Below are 22,353 nucleotides of genomic sequence, written 5' to 3' on the forward strand. Positions count from 1 at the left end.
ACAAGACTGCAGCATCAGACACAGGGCTTTGTTTGCACTCTGTAACCTTAACCCCTTCAACCGCGGGCCTGTTTTCACCTTCCTGCCCAGGCCATTTTTAGAAAATCTGACATGTGTGACTTTATGTGGTAATAACTTTAAAACGCTTTTACTTATACAGGCCATTCTGAGATTGTTTTCTCGTCACATATCGTACTTCATGACACTGGTGAAATGGAGTCCAAATTATTATTTTTTATTTATAAAAAAATACCAAATTGACCAAAAATTTTGAATAATTAGCAAATTTCCAAATTTTAATTTCTCTCCTTTTATAATAGATAGTAATACCTCCAAAAATAGTCATTACTTTACATTCCCCATATGTCTACTTCATGTTTGGATCATTTTATATTTTTGGGACGTTAGAAGTTTAGAAGCAAATCATAACATTTTTAACAATATTTCCAAAACCCAAATCTTTCAGGATCAGTTCAGTTATGAAGTCACTTTCTGGGGGTTACATATTAGAAACCACCCATAAATCACCCCATTTTAGAAACTACACCCCTCAAGGTATTTAAAACAGATTTTACAAACTATGTTAACCCTTTAGGTGTTCCACAAGAGTGAATGGCAAATGGAGATGAAATTTCAGAATTTCACTTTTTTAGCAGATTTTTCATTTTAATCCATTTGTTCCAGTAGCAAAGCAAGGGTTAACAGCCAAACAAAACTCAAAATCTATTACCCTGAATCTGGGGTTTACAGAAACACCCCATGTGTGCTCAAGAACTGATGTATGGGCGCACAGCAGGCTTCAGAGTGGAAGGAGCGCCATATGGCTTTTGGAGAGCGGATTTAGCTGGAATGGTAATTGGGAGCTATGTCGCACGTGGCCCTACAGTGGAAACCACCCAAAAATCACCCCATTCTGGAAACTACACCTCTCAAGGAATATTTCAAGGTGTGTAGTGAGCACTTTGACCCATCGGGCGTTTCACAGAATTAGGAAACGCTTGGCTGTGAAGTAGCGCCATAGGGCTTTTGGAGGACAGATTTTGCAGAATTGGCTTTTGGGAACTATGTTGCATATAAAGACACCCTGAGGTACCCCTACAGTTGAAATCCCCCCAAAATGACCTCATTCTGGAAACTACACCCTGCAAGGAATATTTCAAGATGTGTAGTGAGAACTTTGTCCTCAAAGGTAAAACATGGAATTGGCTGTGAAAATGAAAAATTTCAATTTTTTTTCAAGAAAAATGGACTTTAGCCTCAAATTTTTCCCTTTCAAAAGGGGGAACTGGAGAAAATGTACCCCCTAATTTATTGCCCATTTTCTCCTGCTTACAGCAAAACCCCCATATGTGCTTGTATACTGCTATATGGGCGTACCACAGGGGTCAGAAGGAAAGGAGCACCAAATGGCTTCTGGAAGGCAGATTTCACCGGAATAATTCACAGGCGCCATCTTGCAATTGAACAGACCCTGAGGTACCCCTAGAGTGGAAACCCCCAAAAAGTGACCCCATTCTGGAAACAACACCCCTCAAGGAATATTCCAAGGTGTGGAGTGAGCACTTTGACCCATTGAGTGTTTCACAGAATTAGGAAACGCTTGGCTGTGAAAATAAAAAATTATTTTTTTTTCTCCAGAAAAAGTAGCTTTAGGCCTCTTTCACACGGGCGTTGCGGGAATTTTTCAGCGCGAGTGCAAAACATTGTAATGCGTTTTGCACTCGCGTGAGAAAAATCGCGCGTGTTTGGTACCCAAACCAGAACTTCTTCACAGAAGTTCGGGCTTGGGATCGGTGTTCTGTAGATTGTATTATTTTCCCTTATAACATGGTTATAGGGGGAAAATAATAGCATTCTGAATACAGAATGCATAGTACAATAGCGCTGGAGGGGTTAAAAAAAAAAAAATGTAACTCACCTTTGTCCACTTGTTTGCGCAGCCGACATCTCCTTCTGTCTTCTTTGCTGAACAGGACCTGTGGTGACGTCATTCCAGTCATCACATGATCCATCACATGATCCATCACCATGGTAAAAGATCATGTGATGGACCATGTGATGACTGGAATGACGTCACCACAGGTCCTGTTCAGCAAAGAAGACAGAAGAGATGCCGGGCTGCGCGAACAAATGGACTAAGGTGAGTTAAATTATAATTTATTTATTTTTTAACCCCTCCAGCGCTATTTTAGTATGCATTCTGTATTCAGTCTCCATCCCGATCGTCTCCTATCAACCGTGCGTGAAAATAGCACCGCATCCGCACTTGCTTGCGGATGCTTGCGATTTTTCACGCAACCCCATTCATTTCTATGGGGCCTGCGTTACGTGAAAAACACACAAAGAGGAGCATGCTGCGATTTTCACGCAACGCACAAGTGATGCGTGAAAATCACCGCTCATGTGAACAGCCCCATAGAAATGAATGGGTCGGGATTCAGTGCGGGTGCAATGCGTTCAACTCGCGCATCGCATCCGTGCGGAATACTCGCCCGTGTGAAAGGGGCCTTACACCCACATTTTTCACTTTCACAAGGGGTAGCAGGACAAAATGCACCCCACATTTTGTTCCCCATTTCCCCCCGAATACGCCAACACCCAATATGTGCTCATAAAATGATGTATGGACGCATGGCAGGGTTCTAGAGTCAAACAGATAAATATGGATTTTGCTGACCTGAATGGGCAGACATGGATTTTAGCTGCCATGTCACATTAAAAAAAATTCCAGAGGACCCCAGAAATGAAAAATCACAAAAAGTGACCCCATTTCGGAAAGAGCACCCCCGTACGAACATTTTAAGTGGTGGAAAGGGTACTTTTTACCAAACAGGTGTCTCACAGAAAAGATTATGTAGTGGTTGTTGGAAAGTGGGTATGCAAGTGAGGTGGACTAAATCAGAGATATGGAAATATTACAGGGAGCATAAAGGATGAAATTAAAAATCCATGGATGAGTGGTAGGTTCGGAAGCCTTCTTTCATGCAGAGGCCTGGTTTATCAGGGCAGGTGTCGCACTGATAAATGGTGTCCTTTCGTATTCCCCTTTTGTAACAAACCCGACATCTTTTTTGGGTCTTTTCCCTCTTTGCTGTTTGTGGGGCTTCACCAGGGAAATGTTGTCCTGGTACAACACGGGCACCATGACCTCCTGAAGTACTCGGGCCCTCCCCTTCCTGACTTTGGAAAGTTAGGGCCTTGATTACCGCCTCTTGGAACTGAAGGAAAGTTCCTGTCTGGCCTGCAGTTCTATGTAAAATGTACGCATTGTACATTGCCATCTGTACAATGTATACGGCAAGCTTTTTGTACCACACCTTAGTTTTACGCATGGCACTGTAGGGCTTTAGAACTTGATCGGACAGATCCACCCCTCCCATGTGCCTGTTGTAATCAAGGATGCAGTCAGGCTTGTTGACAGGGGTAGTGGTACCTCCAACTTGGGCAGGAGAACTGGTGTTGGTGTGAATGGTGGTTAGTACAAGGACATCCCTCTTGTCCTTGTACTTAACCGCCAGCATGTTCTCATGGCGGAGAGCCTTACTGTCGCCTTTTCTGAGTAGTTGCCCTACTAGGGATCTAGGGAGCCCTCTCTGATTTTTTCGCACTGTGCCGCAAGCCACAGTACCTCAGGCTTTTAGGGACATGAATAGGGGTATGCTGGTGTAATAGTTATCTACATAGAGGTGATAACCCTTATCCAGCAGTGGGTGCAGTAAGTCCCACACAATCTTGCCTGTAACTCCTAGGACGGGGGGGCATTCAGGGGGTTGTATCCGGGAATCTTTCCCCTCATAAACCCGGAACCTGTAGGTGTACCCGGAGGTACTCTCGCACAGCTTGTACATTTTTATTCCGTATCGTGCCCGCTTGCTGGGCAGGTACTGGCAAAATTTAACCCTTCCTTTAAAATGTACAAGGGACTCGTCTATGCTAATTTCTTTTTCTGGGGTGAACACCTCTGTAAATTTTGAGTTGAGGTGCTCCAGAAGGGGTCTTATTTTAAATAGATTTGGGTCATTTGGGGGGGGGGGGGGGGGGGAAGGGTGTCACTGTGCATTATCATTGTAATGTAGGAATTTCAAAATGGATTTAAATCTTGAGCGGGACATGGTCATATTGTAAATTGGAGTGTGGTACAAGACCTCTGAACTCCAATATTGTCTCATTTCAGGTTTTTTACAAGGCCCATATGCAGCAACAGCCCCCAAAACTTCATAATGTCTGCTGCATTTACAGGGGTCCAACCTAGGGGTCTAGCATATGTCGGGTTTTGAGAAATAAACTGCTGGGCGTACAAATTTGTTTGGGTCACCATCAAATTTATGAGATCGTCAGAGAAATAGATTTTGAAAAAATCTATTTCTGTGAAGCCCGTGCAGTCAATCTGGATTCCAGAGTTTCCCAGAGGGTCCCTCATCACCGGATGACGATGATGATTAAGGAGTTGAGGAGAAGAGGAATGTGGCATCCTCTTCTCCCTCACTTGCAGACTCCGTTTCAGAGGCAAGGATGGCGTATGCCTCTTCAGCGGAGTACATTCTCTGGGATGAATGGGACATTTTTATTTTTATTGGTGTATGTAAAGTGAAAAGTGTCAGGGGGGTGTATGTAGTGATTTAACACGTGAGGGGACTTGTAATGAATTAATTAAAATAAAATTTATGATAAAGAAAAAAAAAAAGAGAAAGAACAGATAAAAAGATAATTGAAAGAATTAGATAAAAATTTTGAAAAAAAAGGCTCCAAAAAAAAAAAAGCCCCTTAACCTGAGCAGTCAGTAATTGACAGTACTGACCGGCGCTCAGCAGGTGCAGGACCCACGCACGCAGACTGCACGTGTGTGGGTTCAAAAATCTAAACTAGTACTAACTAAAAGTGACATATATATATACACGGCTCAAAAAAATAAAGGGAACACAACAATAACACATCCTAGATCTGAATTAATTAAATATTCTTCTGAAATACTTTGTTCTTTACATAGTTGAATGTGCTGACAACAAAATCACACAAAAATTAAAAATGGAAATCAAATTGTTCAACCCATGGAGGTCTGGATTTGGAGTCACACTCAAAAATAAAGTGGAAAAACACACTACAGGCTGATCCAAGTTTGATGTAATGTCCTTAAAACAAGTCAAAATGAGGCTCAGTAGTGTGTGTGGCCTCCACGTGCCTGTATGACCTCCCTACAACGCCTGTGCATGCTCCTGATGAGGTGGCGGACGGTCTCCTGAGGAAACTCCTCCCAGACCTGGACTAAAGCATCTGCCAACTCCTGGACAGTCTGTGGTGCAACGTGACGTTGGTGGATAGAGCGAGACATGATGTCCCAGATGTGCTCAATTGGATTCAGGTCTGGGGAACGGGCGGGCCAGTCCATAGCATCAATGCCTTCGTCTTGCAGGAACTGCTGGCACACTCCAGCCACATGAGGTCTAGCATTGTCTTGCATTAGGAGGAACCCAGGGCCAACCGCACCAGCATATGGTCTCACAAGGGGTCTGAGGATCTCATCTCGGTACCTAATGGCAGTCAGGCTACCTCTGGTGAGCACATGGAGGGCTGTGCGGTCCTCCAAAGAAATGCCACCCCACACCATTACTGACCCAATGCCAAACCGGTCATGCTGGAGGATGTTGCAGGCAGCAGAACGTTCTCCACGGCGTCTCCAGACTCTGTCACGTCTGTCACATGTGCTCAGTGTGAACCTGCTTTCATCTGTGAAGAGCACAGGGCGCCAGTGGCGAATTTGCCAATCTTGGTGTTCTCTGGCAAATGCCAAACGTCCTGCACGGTGTTGGGTGGAAGCACAACCCCCACCTGTGGACGTCGGGCCCTCATATCACCCTCATGGAGTCTGTTTCTGACCGTTTGAGCAGACACATGCATATTTGTGGCCTGCTGGAGGTCATTTTGCAGGGCTCTGGCAGTGCTCCTCCTGTTCCTCCTTGCACAAAGGCAGAGGTAGTGGTCCTGCTGCTGGGTTGTTGCCCTCCTACGGCCTCCTCCAAGTCTCCTGATGTACTGGCCTGTCTCCTGGTAGCGCCTCCATGCTCTGGACACTACGCTGACAGACACAGCAAACCTTCTTGCCACAGCTCGCATTGATGTGCCATCCTGGATAAGCTGCACTACCTGAGCCACTTGTGTGGGTTGTAGACTCCGTCTCATGCTACCACTAGAGTGAAAGCACCGCCAGCATTCAAAAGTGACCAAAACATCAGCCAGGAAGCATAGGAACTGAGAAGTGGTCTGTGGTCACCACCTGCAGAACCACTCCTTTATTGGGGGTGTCTTGCTAATTGCCTATAATTTCCACCTGTTGTCTATCCCATTTTCACAACAGCATGTGAAATTGATTGTCACTCAGTGTTGCTTCCTAAGTGGACAGTTTGATTTCACAGAAGTGTGATTGACTTGGAGTTACATTGTGTTGTTTAAGTGTTCCCTTTATTTTTTTGAGCAGTGTATATACGTGTGTGTGTATACATACAGTGCTGCCCATAATTATTCATACCCCTGGCAAATTTTTAATTAAAGTTACTTTTATTCAACCAGCAAGTAATTTTTTGACGGGAAATGACATAGGTGTTAGTGATGAGCGGGAGGTGCCATATTCGATTTAGACGAAATTAGCGATATTCGCTAGAATATTTGTCTCATATTCGTCTAAATCGAATATTCGTCATTATTCTAGTTATCCCGATTAATATGCGATTTAAATAATCGCGTATTGCGATTTTAACTTAAGGTAACTTTCCTATTGGTTTGATATCTATAATTAGCGAAGAAGACGAATATGACTAATGTATTCGTCATATTCCTCAAAACGAAGATAACGAAGTATTCTCCATCTTCGTTTTAGCTCCATATTCGTCAACTTCGCTAATTCTAGCAATCAAATAGGAAGGTTGACTATAGAGACAGCTGTGTTTAATTTGCTATGCGATTATATTACTTAATTTTTTTTTTATAAGTAGAATCATTATAATAATCAAGTATTTAACTATTCAATTTTTTTTTAAAAAAAACAAAGTATTATAATCGCATAGGGAATTAAACTAAGCTGTCTCTATAGTCAACTTTCCTATTTGATTGCTAGAATTAGCGAAGTTGACGAATATGGAGCTAAAATGAAGATGGAGAATACTTCGTTATCTTCATTTTGAGGAATATGATGAATACATTCATCATATTCGTCACCTTCGCTAATTCTACCAAGCCAACCATAATAAACCATAACTTGAAGTAATCGCATTGCAATTTCAACTAGCTCCAGACGCAGTCAGTAATTGACAGTACTGACTGGCGCTCAGCAGTGTGGGTTCAAAAATCAAAAATACTACTAACTAAAAGTGACATATACAGTACAGACCAAAAGTTTGGACACACCTTCTCATTCAAAGAGTTTTCTTTATTTTCATGACTATGAAAATTGTATATTCACACTGAATTCATCAAAACTATGCATTAACACATGTTTGTTATGTATATAATTCCACAAGTGTGAAACAACTGAAAATATGTCATATTCTAGGTTCTTCAAAGTAGCCACCTTTTGCTTCGATTACTGCTTTGCACACTCTTGGCATTCTCTTGATGAGCTTCAAGAGGTAGTCCCCTGAAATGGTCTTCACTTCACAGGTGTGCCCTGTAAGGTTTAATAAGTGGGATTTCTTGCCTTATAAATGAGGTTGGGACAATCAGTTGCGTTGAGGAGAAGTCAGGTGGATACACAGCTGATAGTCCTACTGAATAGACTGTTGGAATTTGTATTATGGCAAGAAAAAAGCAGCTAAGTAAAGAAAAACGAGTGGCCATCATTACTTTAAGAAATGAAGGTCAGTCAGTCAGCCGAAAAATTGGGAAAACTTTGAAAGTAAGGGCTATTTGACCATGAAGGAGAGTGATGGGGTGCTGCGCCAGATGACCTGGCCTTCACAGTCACCGGATCTGAACCCAATCGAGATGGTTTGGGGTGAGCTGGACCGCAGAGTGAAGGCAAAAGGGCCAACAAGTGCCAAGCATCTCTGGAAACTCCTTCAAGACTGTTGGAAGACCATTTCAGGGGACTACCTCTTGAAGCTCATCAAGAGAATGCCAAGAGTGTGCAAAGCAGTAATCGAAGCAAAAGGTGGCTACTTTGAAGAACCTAGAATATGACATATTTTCAGTTGTTTCACACTTGTTTGTTATGTATATAATTCCACATGTGTTAATTCATAGTTTTGATGCCTTCATAGTCATGAAAATAAAGAAAACTTTGAATGAGAAGGTGTGTCCAAACTTTTGGTCTGTACTGTATATATATATATAGCTAGCTAGCCCCAAAAAAACACAAGTGCTGATCAGCACTTGCCAGTCACAGCTCGCACACTGAAAAAGTGGTGCAGAGCCCAAAAAAAGCCAACCAAAAGCCAAAAAATGCCAAAACCCCCCCCAAAAAAAAGGACGGAGAGGGGGGTTAATGGGGAAGGGGGAGGGCGGGACAGGGAATGGGGATCTGAAACAGCTGCAGATGAGCCAAAGATCACTACAGAAACATATAGAAACATAGAATGTGTCGGCAGATAAGAACCATTTGGCCCATCTAGTCTGCCCAATATACTGAATACTATGGATAGCCCCTGGCCCTATCTTATATGAAGGATGGCCTTATGCCTATCCCATGCATGCTTAAACCCCTTCACTGTATTTGCAGCTACCACTTCTGCAGGAAGGCTATTCCATGCATCCACTACTCTCTCAGTAAAGTAATACTTCCTTATATTACTTTTAAACCTTTGCCCCTCTAATTTAAAACTGTGTCCTCTTGTGGTAGTTTTTCTTCTTTTAAATATGCTCTCTTCCTTTACCGAGTTGATTCCCTTTATGTATTTAAAAGTTTCTATCATATCCCCTCTGTCTCTTCTTTCTTCCAAGCTATACATATTAAGGTCCTTTAACCTTTCCTGGTAAGTTTTATCCTGCAATCCATGTACTAGTTTAGTAGCTCTTCTCTGAACTCTCTCTAGAGTATCTATATCCTTCTGGAGATATGGCCTCCAGTACTGCGCACAATACTCCAAGTGAGGTCTCACCAGTGTTCTGTACAGCGGCATAAGCACTTCACTCTTTCTACTGCTTATACCTCTCCCTATACATCCAAGCATTCTGCTGGCATTTCGTGCTGCTCTATTACATTGTCTTCCCACCTTTAAGTCTTCTGAAATAATTACTCCTAAATCCCTTTCCTCAGATACTGAGGTCAGGACTGTGTCAAATATTCTATATTCTGCCCTTGGGTTTTTACGCCCCAGGTGCATTATCTTGCACTTATCCACATTAAATTTCAGTTGCCAGAGTTCTGACCATTCTTCTAGTTTTCCTAAATCCTTTTCCATTTGGCGTTTCCCTCCAGGAACATCAACCCTGTTACCTATCTTTGTGTCATCAGCAAAAAGACAAACCTTACCAGCGAGGCCTTTTGCAATATCACTTATGAAGATATTAAACAAAATCGGTCCCAGTACAGATCCCTGTGGAACCCCACTGGTAACATGACCTTGTTTTGAATGTTCTCCATTGACTACAACCCTCTGTTGTCTGTCACTCAGCCACTGCCTAATCCACTCAACAATATGGGAGTCCATGCTCAATGACTGCAGTTTATTGATAAGTCTTCTATGAGGGACAGTGTCAAAAGCCTTACTAAAATCTAGATATGCGATGTCTACTGCACCTCCACCGTCTATTATTTTATTCACCCAGTCAAAAAAATCTATAAGATTTGTTTGACATGATCTCCCTGAAGTAAACCCATGTTGTTTTTCATCTTGCAATCCATGGGATTTTAGATGTTCCACAATCCTATCCTTTAATAGGGTTTCCATTAATTTGCCTACTATTGATGTCAGACTCACTGGTCTATAGTTGCTCGATTCCTCCCTACTACCTTTCTTGTGAATGGGCACGACATTAGCCAATTTCCAATCTTCCGGGACGACTCCTGTTACTAATGATTGGTTAAATAAATCTGTTAACGGTTTTGCCAGCTCACCACTAAGCTCTTTTAATAATTTTGGGTGTATCTCATCAGGCCCCTGTGACTTATTTGTCTTCACCTTAGACAGCAAACTTAGAACATCTTCCTCTGTAAAGCTGTTCCAGATGTTGTTCTTTTTCTTCTTCTTCTTCTGAAAAGCTCTGAATGGAAAGCAGGGATTTATGTGGTAGTACCACAAGTCCCAGCCGACAACGAGCAGCACAGAAGGGCACAGGTCCTCTCTGCAAGCAGTCACCAAGCTAGAATGGCTGCCTGCAGAGAGGCGCCAATGGTTCCTTCTGCTGCATAGCGCTGCCATTGGCTGGAGCGTTGTTCCAGCCAATCGCAGTGCTGGGAGGGGACATCAGTGTCTGATGTCCCCTCCCTGACCTCGGAGGTGACATGGGCTGATGTATTAAGCCCCAATCACCTCCGTCCCAGCGACCAGCAGCACCACAGATTGGCTAATACTTGTATAGCGCTGCCATAGGCTGGAGCGTTGCTCCAGACAATCGCAGCGCTGGGAAGGGACACCTGTGTCTGGTGTCCCCTCCCTGACCTAGGAGGAGACATGGGCTGATGTCATCAGCCCCCTCCCACCTCTAGCCGAGTACCCCTGCAGCTCCAATGGGCCCGCCTTCACTAGCCAGCCAATCGCAGCGATCGGGAGTGCAGGGGGGCGGAAAAACTCCTCCTCACCTTCATCTAAGATGGCTGATTGCCGATTAGTGCAGTCAGCTTACTCCGGTCACCGCGCGATTCGCCGCGGTGACTGGAGTTATCCATGACGTACTATTACATCACGATGCGGTAAGTCCCCGACTTTCATGACGTACTAGTACGTCATGTGTCGGGAAGGGGTTAAAGGCTATGTACACATTCAGATGTTATTTTTGTTTATGATTTCATTTTAATCCTTTTGGGCTAAAAAAACATTTTTTCAATTGTTCCTGGAACCTTGGAACCGAACCAGAGTTCGGGAAATGATTTTTCACAGTATAAATCAATTTCTGAAGTTACTATGCAAAGTCTTGCGAGACTTCACGAAGTAAAAACTTCGGCTCATCGGAGCCAATACATTCTAATACTGCACGGAGCTCCTGCTTCGCACAGTAGTCAAACGAAGTATTATGCGAATGCGATCATTATGCGATGAAACATCCAAAGTCGATTGGCTCAATATTTTTAATAGGGATGAGCAAATCTGTCACAAAGAGGTAACTGTTTCTAGCTGTGTGACTGGTACTTTCACTGAATCTCTAACTTACTAAGACGTCATAAACACTTATTTAAGCCACATTCTTCTCAGTAGGATAAGAACTAAGCTCTAATGAGTGTTTAGAATGTCAGAGAGCAGAAATAAGGAGCCCGTCAGCTCCCCGACTGACGGAAAAGAGAGAAAATCCAAAGGCTGCTGCTAGAGCATCTGAGCTCTGTACAGAAAAGAGGACTTTGTATTTTTAATAACGACCAATTGAAAAAAAGAGTTTTTTAGCTTAAAATGAGTACAATGTAATAATAAAAAAAAGTTGACCCCAAAGGTGTACACAGCCTTTAACAATACATTCTGTTCTGTGGCTTTCATATCTGTTTTTGGAAAAATTGGGTGATGGACAATGTGGCTGCCGTGGAGTTTTGTGACTCTGAAGTCTGTATGTTCTACCCATGTCTGGCCCCAGTGGGTGTGAGATTTGGGGGTTTTGTCTAGTATTTTTCAGCATATTTTCTCAGTTTCCTTGTTTAATTTCTGCTCTCGTTCTAGGTTTGGTTTCAGAACCGACGAGCCAAATGGCGCAAAAACGAAAAACCCTCAGTTAAAGGTGGCAAGAAGACATTCTCCGGCTCTGTGGGGATGTCTCACCCGCAGAGTGCCACACTCTCTTCATCTGCACTTTCCCGGCCAGAAGCTGTTTCACTTGCAGTCACTTCTGGTCATCACCCCTATGGTCCACTATCAGGCATCAGAAATGGGTGAGGGTATTACATGGTGTCTGAAGTACTCTGTGCTGCTGTGGAAAGATTCTCCATCCAATTCTTTTATTGCATGCACTATCCGCAAGTGTACATCTCTCCTGAAATACTCTGTTCTGCTGGAGCCCCCTGCTCTTCACACTCGCGTTCATTCCTCCTCCTGCCACCTACGGCCTGACCTCACTAACACTCGCTGCCTCCTCTCAGCTCTCTCCGTCTCTCTCTTCTAGGTTGTCTCTGGCGCCTAGCGCACTTCTTCAGCGGTCTCAGTCGGCGGCGATCTCCTCTCAGCACAGTTCTTCTTGCACTTCAAACAGCAGCAGCTCCGGTGGGTGCACACGGCACAAACTGTAGGTACCTGCCGAGTCCTTGGACAGTGCAGGGCACATGTAGGTTTTGTATAAACTCAGGGGAGTCCTGGAGACTCAGCTGTAGCTTTGGCGGCAGCTGCCTGACACTGGTTGCTAATAAGATCCTGGGGAGCGTCACAAGGGGCATAGACGGACATGAAGACGGAGTGGGTTCAGAGGTGGGTGTCTGAGGTAGTACCTGGAATGGGAGGGAAAAGATCAGAATAATCAGGATTAGAAAATAGTTGTACTTCTTCTGATCTGTTTTGCATAGTAATTAACGAATGCCCTTCTTTCTGCAGGGTCCGGTCTGGGGTCACCAGGGGGCATCTGCTTACCGCCCTCCCAGGAGTATCCGCCCACATTCCACAGCCCACCCCCGCTGAGGCGCATTGGCCTACCCATGTCTATGACCTTTAACCCCAGCAGTCACATGGTTCCTTTGATGCTGGACACCCCAGAAAGCACCTGCACACCACCCCCATCCTCCGAGGGCGACATGTTCTCCTATAATATTCAGGAGTATGTACATAACGTTATAGTATTATTACAGGCGAGCTATAGGGGTCATTTCTGGTAATATCTGTTTCCGGAAAAGCTGGGTCACCCATGATCATTATGGCCACCGTTACGGGCGCAGATTACGGTGTAACTATGGAAAGGAATGACCAAGGTGTAATGTCAGGACAATATTAAAACTTTAATTGTGTGATTAGGCTGTTGTTCTGTGTGCAGGTCCCCGATACCAGAGACCATGTCGGCATCTATGAGATATGCTCCTCAGTACTTTCACCAAATTAACCCACGAGGACCTTTCCAGATGCCCCAGTACTCCCAGTACCAGCGTCTTCCAGTGCACAGCCTCACGCCAACCTCTCCTGATGACGCGGCTTTCCTCGCCGTATCTACCAACAACACTGGCATGCTGGCGTACGGAAACCCAGGAGGCTACCTGCAGGGGCGTCCGGCCGGCCATATTATGTTCCAGTCAGGCACAGGTAATTAATCGGTATGAAACTGGTGTAGCTCCCCCTAGTGGAGCCTATGGACACACAACCCTGGATATTCACACATAGGTGCAGCCTATAAACAGAGGGGGAGGCAGGGGCTCTCGCCATTCCACCTCACCACCCATCATTTTTTCAACCCATTCCCTCTAGGCCGGTTCTTCCAGTCTCTCGTCTGTGGCCGCACAATAAAATCCCTTTAAAAAAGAAAATGTTTTTGCATCACGGCTTCCCAAGACCCATGACTTCTTTATGTTCCATTCTACAGAGCTGTGTGCAGATTTCATTTTTGCGAAATGACTTGTAGTTTTTATTGGTATCGATTTTGGGTATATAACAATCTTTGCCTTTTATTTCATTTTTTGGTGGCGGATAAGCCCCCCCCCCCCCCCCCCCCCCCCCCCAAAAAAAAAAACAGCAATTCTAGTGTTCTAGTTTATTTCTTATTACTTGATAATATGTGGAGGAGAGTTTATTTTTGCAATTTTTTTTCCATTGAAAAGGTGTATTTTTTTAACTTTGAGATTTTTTTAATACCTCTTATTTTGCTCTCCGCTGCATGGGAGTCCTGCTTAGACTAGGCTGCTGTAAAAAGCCTTCCTTAGCGACCACCATAATAAGTTGTATTGGTGGTCACTAATGGGTTAGGAAGATAGACATCTTTTCATTATATGATAGTTAAAGGGGTTTTCCAAGACTTATATACTGATGACCTATCCTCTGGTCTGACACCCAGGACCCCCGCTGATCAGCTGTTTGAGAAGGCCCCTGAACTCACAGAAGAGCTGTGACCTTCTCACAGCTTTCCGTTAGACATCTGCGGTCACAGGGAGGTGTGCCGTGTCCAGCGGGAGCGGTCAGGCAGTAATAGACGCTTGTAGCATCCAGCTACAAGCGTCTATTACATTGTAAAATCTAAAAGCCGTCAGGGAGCACTTTTTGTTAGGTAAGAGCGCCACCTGCTGGCTTTAAAATGCAATGTCAGCCTGCAGGCCGGGAATTAAACTCTTCCTGCCTTGACTGTGGCAGAAAGGGGTTAATTCACTTTAAAAAAGTAAATTAAAAAAAAATTAATAAAAACACAAACCCTTAAAATGTCCAAATTTTCCCCAGATGAATAACATTAAAAAAAAATCACTTTGAAGGCGCTAGTTGTGCTTTGGTGCAGTGCAAGATTTTTCTGGCAGAACGGTGCTATAGAACCAGCAATAGAAAAATAGGCCGCCAAAATCCAAAATGCGCTCCAATCTGATGAAGTCTTACGGCGGGCCCAGCCAGTAGATAAATTACATAAATGGCGTCCATTTTCAGGGTACAAACGTATGGGAATGGTTTTAGAAATGTTTTATCTTGAAACCTTTTGTAATAGTTAGAAAAAAAAATTCTGAGGAAGCAAAAAAAATTTTTTTCATAATTTTCACAGTTTTTCCTTAAATATATATATATTTTTTATATTATATCCATCATCTAATGGCACAAAAGAAATCTCTAAGGTGTCCTGTGAAAAATAATATCACATACATGTAGGCTGGCTCAGAAATTAATCAGTTATTTGCAGTTAGATAGACGCATTGCTGCAACTGAAAAACTGGCCTGGTAATGAAGTGGTTCAATGCTAAGTACACCTTTGGAGGCAAATGTTTTTTAATGATTACATTTTATTCATTTTGGGCTAAAAAACTTTTTTTTATTGGTATTTATTAAAAAATATTGAGCTGTTCTGTCATAAAGGTTTAACTGTCTAGCTGTGTGAATTGTACTTTTTACTTTCACTTTGTGCCGGTCATCTACAAACCCTTATCTGTAAATTACTAAGATGTTATAAACAGGGAACCTGTCACCAGTTTTATGGTTTCCTAACTAAGGGCAACATAAATAAGTGACTGATTCTCTTAGCACAATGCTGGGTCATTTTCTTTAATTGACCCAGTCAATCTGCCAACATCTTGTATTGAAAAGCTCCAGCTGATAATGATGAGTCATGAATATTTATGAGCTCCTGACTCTCCCCGCCCACCTGCTGCTGATTGACAGTTATTTCCCATAGGAATCAGCAGCAGGTGGGCAGGGGAGTGGCTATATCTCTGAATTAAATAAACGCTGGACTCAATGACATCACGCTGGACTCAAATCAGCTCATTAGCATGCGGCATCTTTGTGTGTATATTATGAGGTAACCATCTGTCACACCAGTAAGTGGATACATCTAAGGTACTTTTTAGTAGTTAATGATTGTATATAATTAGTTAGATTATAATCAAATATCCACATGACAGGTTCCCTTTAAGCTGCATTCTTATCAGTAAGATAAGAACTGCGCTATAATGAGTGCTTATAATGTCAGATTACTGCATGACGGAGCAGAGAGAAAATTCAGATCCCTCTATCAGAGCATCTCAGCCCTGTACAGAAAAAGGGCTCCATACAGGGAGTGCAGAATTATTAGGCAAGTTGTATTTTTGAGGATTAATTTTATTATTGAACAACAACCATGTTCTCAATGAACCCAAAAAACTCATTAATATCAAAGCTGAATATTTTTGGAAGTAGTTTTTAGTTTGTTTTTAGTTTTAGCTATTTTAGGGAGATATCTGTGTGTGCAGGTGACTATTACTGTGCATAATTATTAGGCAACTTAAGAAAAAACAAATATATACCCATTTCAATTATTTATTTTTACCAGTGAAACCAATATAACATCTCAACATTCACAAATATACATTTCTGACATTCAAAAACAAAACAAAAACAAATCAGTGACCAATATAGCCACCTTTCTTTGCAAGTACACTCAAAAGCCTACCATCCATGGATTCTGTCAGTGTTTTGATCTGTTCACCATCAACATTGCGTGCAGCAGCAACCACAGCCTCCCAGACACTGTTCAGAGAGGTGTACTGTTTTCCCTCCTTGTAAATCTCACATTTGATGATGGACCACAGGTTCTCAATGGGGTTCAGATCAGGTGAACAAGGAGGCCATGTCATTAGATTTTCTTCTTTTAAACCTTTTCTTGCCAGCCACGCTGTGGAGTACTTGGACGCGTGTGATGGAGGATTGTCCTGCATGAAAATCATGTTTTTCTTGAAGGATGCAGACTTCTTCCTGTACCACTGCTTGAAGAAGGTGTCTTCCAGAAACTGGCAGTAGGACTGGGAGTTGAGCTTGACTCCATCCTCAACCCGAAAAGGCCCCACAAGCTCATCTTTGATGATACCAGCCCAAACCAGTACTCCACCTCCACCTTGTCGGACTGGAGCTCTCTGCCCTTTACCAATCCAGCCACGGGCCCATACATCTGGCCCATCAAGACTCACTTTCATTTCATCAGTCCATAAAACCTTAGAAAAATCAGTCTTGAGATATTTCTTGGCCCAGTCTTGACGTTTCAGCTTGTGTGTCTTGTTCAGTGGTGGTCGTCTTTCAGCCTTTCTTACCTTGGCCATGTCTCTGAGTATTGCACACCTTGTGCTTTTGGGCACTCCAGTGATGTTGCAGCTCTGAAATATGGCCAAACTGGTGGCAAGTGGCATCTTGGCAGCTGCACGCTTGACTTTTCTCAGTTCATGGGCAGTTATTTTGCGCCTTGGTTTTTCCACACGCTTCTTGCGACCCTGTTGACTATTTTGAATGAAACGCTTGATTGTTCGATGATCACGCTTCAGAAGCTTTGCAATTTTAAGAGTGCTGCATCCCTCTGCAAGATATCTCACTATTTTTGACTTTTCTGAGCCTGTCAAGTCGTTCTTTTGACCCATTTTGCCAAAGGAAAGGAAGTTGCCTAATAATTATGCACACCTAATATAGGGTGTTTATGTCATTAGACCACACCCCTTCTCATTACAGAGATGCACATCACCTAATATGCTTAATTGGTAGTAGGCTTTCGAGCCTATACAGCTTGGAGTAAGACAACATGCATAAAGAGGATGATGTGGTCAAAATACTCATTTGCCTAATAATTCTGCACGCAGTGTATTTGTAATAAAGACCAATTTAAAAAATGGTTTTTAGCTCAAAATGAGTACAGTGCATTAAAAAAAATGCCCCCATAGGGGTACATAGCCTCTAAAGGGGTTGTCAGAGTTCAGAGCTGAACTCAGACATACCCACAATTTTACCCATCCAGCTCCCCCCTGACTTGAGCAGTTCATGCTCCGATGCTCTTCTTTGCCCTGCGCTAAATTGCGCAGGGTGGAAGCTTTCGCCCGGCAGTGTGTTCGGTGACGTCACCAGGTCTGATGGGTGGGCTTTAGCGCTGCCTTAGCCATTTTACTGGCTATGGCAGCGCTAAAGCCCGCCCATCAGTGCCGGTGACATCATCGGGCTTCCTGGCAGCCCCATGGAGAGCCCGGTACGTTACCGGATCTCCAAAAAATGCCTTTGCCCTGCGCGATTTAACGCAGGGCAAAGGAGAGCATCGAGAGCGATGCCAAATATATAGAGTTCGGCTACTTTCACATCAGTGTTTTTGCTGACCGGTTTGGAGATCTGGCATGGGATCTCAAAACCACAGCAAAACGCATCCGTTTTAATAATACATCTGGCTGCATCAGTTCAGAACGGATCCGCTTGTATTATATTGAAAATGAAGAAACCAGTTTTTTCGTGTTTTTTGGTGCTGGATCCGGATTCTTCAGTTTCCCGTGTCACACACAATAACACATGCCGGTTAACATGGCAGTCTGGCGTGGGAATGCAACAAACCGGACCGGAATGCATTCTGTTCAGTTTTGTCCCCAATGAAATTGAATGGGGACAAACTGAAGTGTTGTGCTGCTATTCTGAGAGCCTCCAAACCGGACAGCACAACGCAGATGTGAAAGTAGCCTTATTTTTACGCTTTTGCACAATAAAATCCGTTTAAAAAAGAAAATGTTTTTGCATCACGGCTTCCCAAGACCCATGACTTCTTTATGTTCCATTCTACAGAGCTGTGTGCAGACTTGATTTTTGCGAGACGACTTGTAGTTTTTATTGGTATCATTTTTTTTGGTGGCGGATAAGCAAAAAACCCAGCAATTCTATTTTTTTTTGTTTTGTTGTTTTTTTGTTCTTTAATGATGTTCACCGTACTGGATAATTACTTGATAGTATGTGGAGGAGAGTTTATTTTTTCCATTTTCTTTTCCATTGAAAACGTGTATTTTTGTAACTTGGAGACTAGGCTGCTGTCAAAAGGCAGCAGCCTAGTCTAAGGCCCCTCAGCGACCACCGTAATAAGTTGTATTGGTGGTCACTAATGGGTTAGGAAGATAGACATCTTTTCATTATATGATAGTTAAAGGGGTTTTCCAAGACTTATATACTGATGACCTATCCTCTGGATATGTCTTCAGTATCTGATCGGTGGGGTCTGACACCTAGGACCCCCGCTGATCGGCTGTTCTGAAAGGTACCTAAACTCGCAGTAGCCAAGCCAAGTGACGCCACGTTCACCGGTCACATAGCCTAGGCACGGATCAGCCCCATAGAAGTGAATAGGGCAGAGCTGTGATACCAAGCACAACCACTATACAATGTACGGTGCTGTGCTTGGTGAGCACGGAGAAGACCTCGATGTGGAGCACTGGTGCCTTCTCAAACAGCGGATTGGCCAGGGTCCCTGTTGTCGGACCCCCACCGATCAGATACTGATGACTTATCCTGAGGACAGGTCATTAGTATTTAAGTTTCAAATTTGGAAACCCCCTTTCATATTTCCCCGTACCTCCTCCACTCAGCCAGTGCCTCCTCTGCCTCTCGCAGACAATAGCCGATTGTCCTCACGGAGCAGCAGATCCCTCCATGATCAGTGTTGATGTGTCTAACTGGCCCCGTCACAACATGTGCAGACACTTCCTGCATCTCGACTGCGGCACAATAAGAATCGGTGCAGGAAGTGTCTGGAGCAATACCAAAAATACTAAGCAAATATTAATCTATAAATATCGTATTTTATTAAAGTGAACATCCATAAGCTTCATATGTCAGTGACGTATCGACAGGTTTTCATCAGTGAGGGTCTGAATGCTGAGACCCCGCTAATGGCTAAAACGAGGAGTTGGAAGCATTCCCACAGAGCGCGGTCTCTCCTCGCTGCTGAAGATGGGTTCATAGACCTTCTATTGAGTTTGTCTTCAGCAGTGAGGAGACTGTGCTGTGTGTGACTGCATCTAGCAATCTGTGGGGTCTCAGCGCTCAGACCCCCAACAATCAACACTATTCTGAAACTACAGCAGAACCTTAAAGGAGTTCTGCAGTTCTTTTAAACTGATGATCTATCCTCTGGATAGGTCATCAGTATCTGATCGGCTGGGGGCCGACACCCGGGACCCCCACAGATCAGCTGCTGGAGAATGCAGCAGCGCTGGCAGTAGTGCCCCGGCCTTCTGTCAGTTTACCGCAGGCCCAGTGACGTCACGACTAGTATCACTGGCCTCGGAGCGGCTAAACTCCATTCAAGGGAACAGAGCTTAGCCGCCCCCAGGCCAGTGATACTGGTCGTGACGTCACTGGGCCTGAGGGAAACAGAGAGAAGGCCGCTGCGCTACTGCCAAGATCGGGGCCACGCTCCAGAAATGCGAATGCGGAGAGCATTCGCATCCACTCCATCCCCGTAGAGACTGAATAGGTCGGCAAACGTTCCGCAATTTGCGGAACTGATGCGGACCCATTATACAGACGTGTGATATGTGTCAGATTCGCCATAGGTAAATCCAACATGTGAGAACCTGCAGAAGGGTGAACGTGCCGGGTGTAGAGTTTAACATCAGTACAAGAGAAGTGTTTGTAGAATGACAATGTTACGCTCTGGATTATCAGATGACGGGATGGCGTACTGCTGGAATGTGATATATGACGTGTGTGTTTCACTGCCCGCTCCTCAGCAGGTGGACTTGCCTTTCACCCCTCTCCATGGAATGATATGTACATACAAGGTGCTCCATATACCTGTTCTCGACCCCAGACGGGAAGTGTCCGTGGCATACCTGAGCAGCACCAGTACCCCCAGTATAAATCGTGTGTTCTGCAATACCCTCAGAAGCCCACACCAGCAAACCAGGAGGAAATCGAGACAGTTGAAGATGCTGAAAATGAGACGCATGGTATTTACAATATTTACTCCTATGGTTCTCTGGAGAAAGTGAATGTGGGCTGTGTAAGACTGTGATCTAAATCCCCCCAGAAAGTAAGCAAGAGGCCATAGTGCTCCCCCGCCCAGATGGTAGGCGAGAGGCCAGAGTGCTCCCCCCCAGATAGTAAGCAAGAGGCCAGAGTGCCCCCCCCCCCCCAGATAGTAAGCAAGAGGCCAGAGTGCCCACCCAGGATGGTAAGTGAATAGACAGACCTCATAATGACAACCAGAGTGCCCCCTTAAAGTAAGCAGCCAGGGAGACCACACAGTGACAACCAAAATCGGGCAGTGAATAATTTTGTCCTATCCTTTTGTTTTTCCGGGAGATAATCCGAACATGTATGTGGGAGTCGGGAGGGATAGCTATTGGCTGAACGATTGTTCGCTCGATATCTATTGAATGTGTACGGCCGCCTTAGATAAACTGAACTGGAGAGAATCCAGGGTCAGGGAGGCAACCGCTGTCTCCGGCCTTCTGGTCTCATTGCAGATCCTAATTTTTTATTCCCTTCCACTCTTGTCCCAGCCAGCGCTAGCAGAGGTTTGTCCCGGGGACATCTTATATTTACAATGCAAAATGTAATCATCCTGGGTTTTCAGCACCAGAGAGGAAGGAGGTCTATCGTGCTTGATGTCCTATATCTTGCTTTCTTCTAGCTCTTGACAAAGACTCCTCATCCACCCTATGATGTCCGCGACTGGATCTTGGATAGTTTTGGCGCACAGCGATGTGAGGCAGCCTCGCCGTATAAGATGACAGCTGACGTCTGTAGGAATGGTTTATTTGTCACTTTTTTTCTTTATCTTGTGTTTGAAAGGCATCTAAATAAAGATAGGATTTGTTGGCGTTTTGTGAATCCACTTCTATTACCTTTGTTCTACCTCTTCTGAGACACTAGGAGAGTGTTACCGAGACTAAAGGAGTCACCCACAGCAGTAGCCAACTTTGGTGAACAGTGAGAGAACTCCCCCCCAACTTGTGTCCAGTAATGGCTGGACTGGGGGGGGCAGAGCCCTTAGGGGAGGCCACATGATGGGGGTTTTGGTTAGTGAGACCCCAGGGGATAAGGATAGGTCAGGGAAGTTGGTTGGGATGGGCTAGGTAATTCATGGGGGGAGGGGGGGGGGGGATTGGCCAGTTTGAGTGTAGGGGCAGAGAGTTAGGGGTAAAAAGGGGGAAAGTGGGGAAGAAGGTAGCCCATTTAGAAGACGTTAGATAGCATTAGCTAGCTGTTATACGATCTGCTAATTATGGACCAACTAGAAGTGGCCATCAGGGAATTGAGGGCAGCAGCGGAGATCCGCGGCACCGACTGGGTCCAGGACCAGGTGCAGCTGCTGTTGAGGAGGGCGGCTGAGGCTCCTGTTCCCCCCCCAGCCATCGGTAACCTGGCCGCGTCTGGCAAGGCCTCTGGCGCGCTTTACACCACCTTAATCTATCCCCCCCCCCGGGCTCAGCGGTGGATTCGGAGCCCTTCTCAGGACCCTTTATGTCGGGGCGCAGAAAAAGTTTCCTCCCGCATGCCCCTACGTGGAAGGAATTTACTGTGTAGGCAGAGCCCCCGAGGTGGCCGGGCTCGGTCACCTCGTGCTACAGGAAGAGGCGGCGTGGGTTCTGGACCAGGCACGGCGGGCACCTCCACAAACCTGGATGAGGAAGGTGCCCCCCAGCATGAGCTTGATATCCTGAGGCACAGGGCTGCTGCAAGTCCGGAGGCAGATTGCAGCAGGCCCCCTTCACTGAGGCAAGGAAGACACTCCGGCCCCTGTGAGCGATCCATCGAAGAAACCTGTTCCATAGTCCCTGGCATGGGCACTACCAGGAGACAGTGTGAAGACACACCTGCTTCAGAATCCGGAGGGTCGTCGCTGAGGAGC

The 22,353-nt window shown here is 44.7% G+C and overlaps 1 protein-coding gene across 1 annotated transcript in view; it reads left to right on the plus strand.

Moving 5' to 3' along the window:
* Nucleotides 1-21,164, plus strand: part of LOC121005454 (homeobox protein NOBOX-like) — a 31,717-nt gene extending 10,553 nt beyond the window's left edge. The window contains exons 3-8 of the mRNA XM_040438226.1: nucleotides 11,793-12,001; nucleotides 12,232-12,317; nucleotides 12,654-12,904; nucleotides 13,103-13,349; nucleotides 20,231-20,446; nucleotides 21,133-21,164. Of these exons, the coding sequence (XP_040294160.1) occupies nucleotides 11,793-12,001; nucleotides 12,232-12,317; nucleotides 12,654-12,904; nucleotides 13,103-13,349; nucleotides 20,231-20,446; nucleotides 21,133-21,164 (1,041 nt within the window). The remainder of the gene's footprint in view (nucleotides 1-11,792; nucleotides 12,002-12,231; nucleotides 12,318-12,653; nucleotides 12,905-13,102; nucleotides 13,350-20,230; nucleotides 20,447-21,132) is intronic.
* Nucleotides 21,165-22,353: the final 1,189 nt, after the last annotated feature.

The sequence above is a fragment of the Bufo bufo genome, chromosome 6, assembly GCF_905171765.1.
Source record: "Bufo bufo chromosome 6, aBufBuf1.1, whole genome shotgun sequence".
Classification (NCBI taxonomy): domain Eukaryota; kingdom Metazoa; phylum Chordata; class Amphibia; order Anura; family Bufonidae; genus Bufo; species Bufo bufo.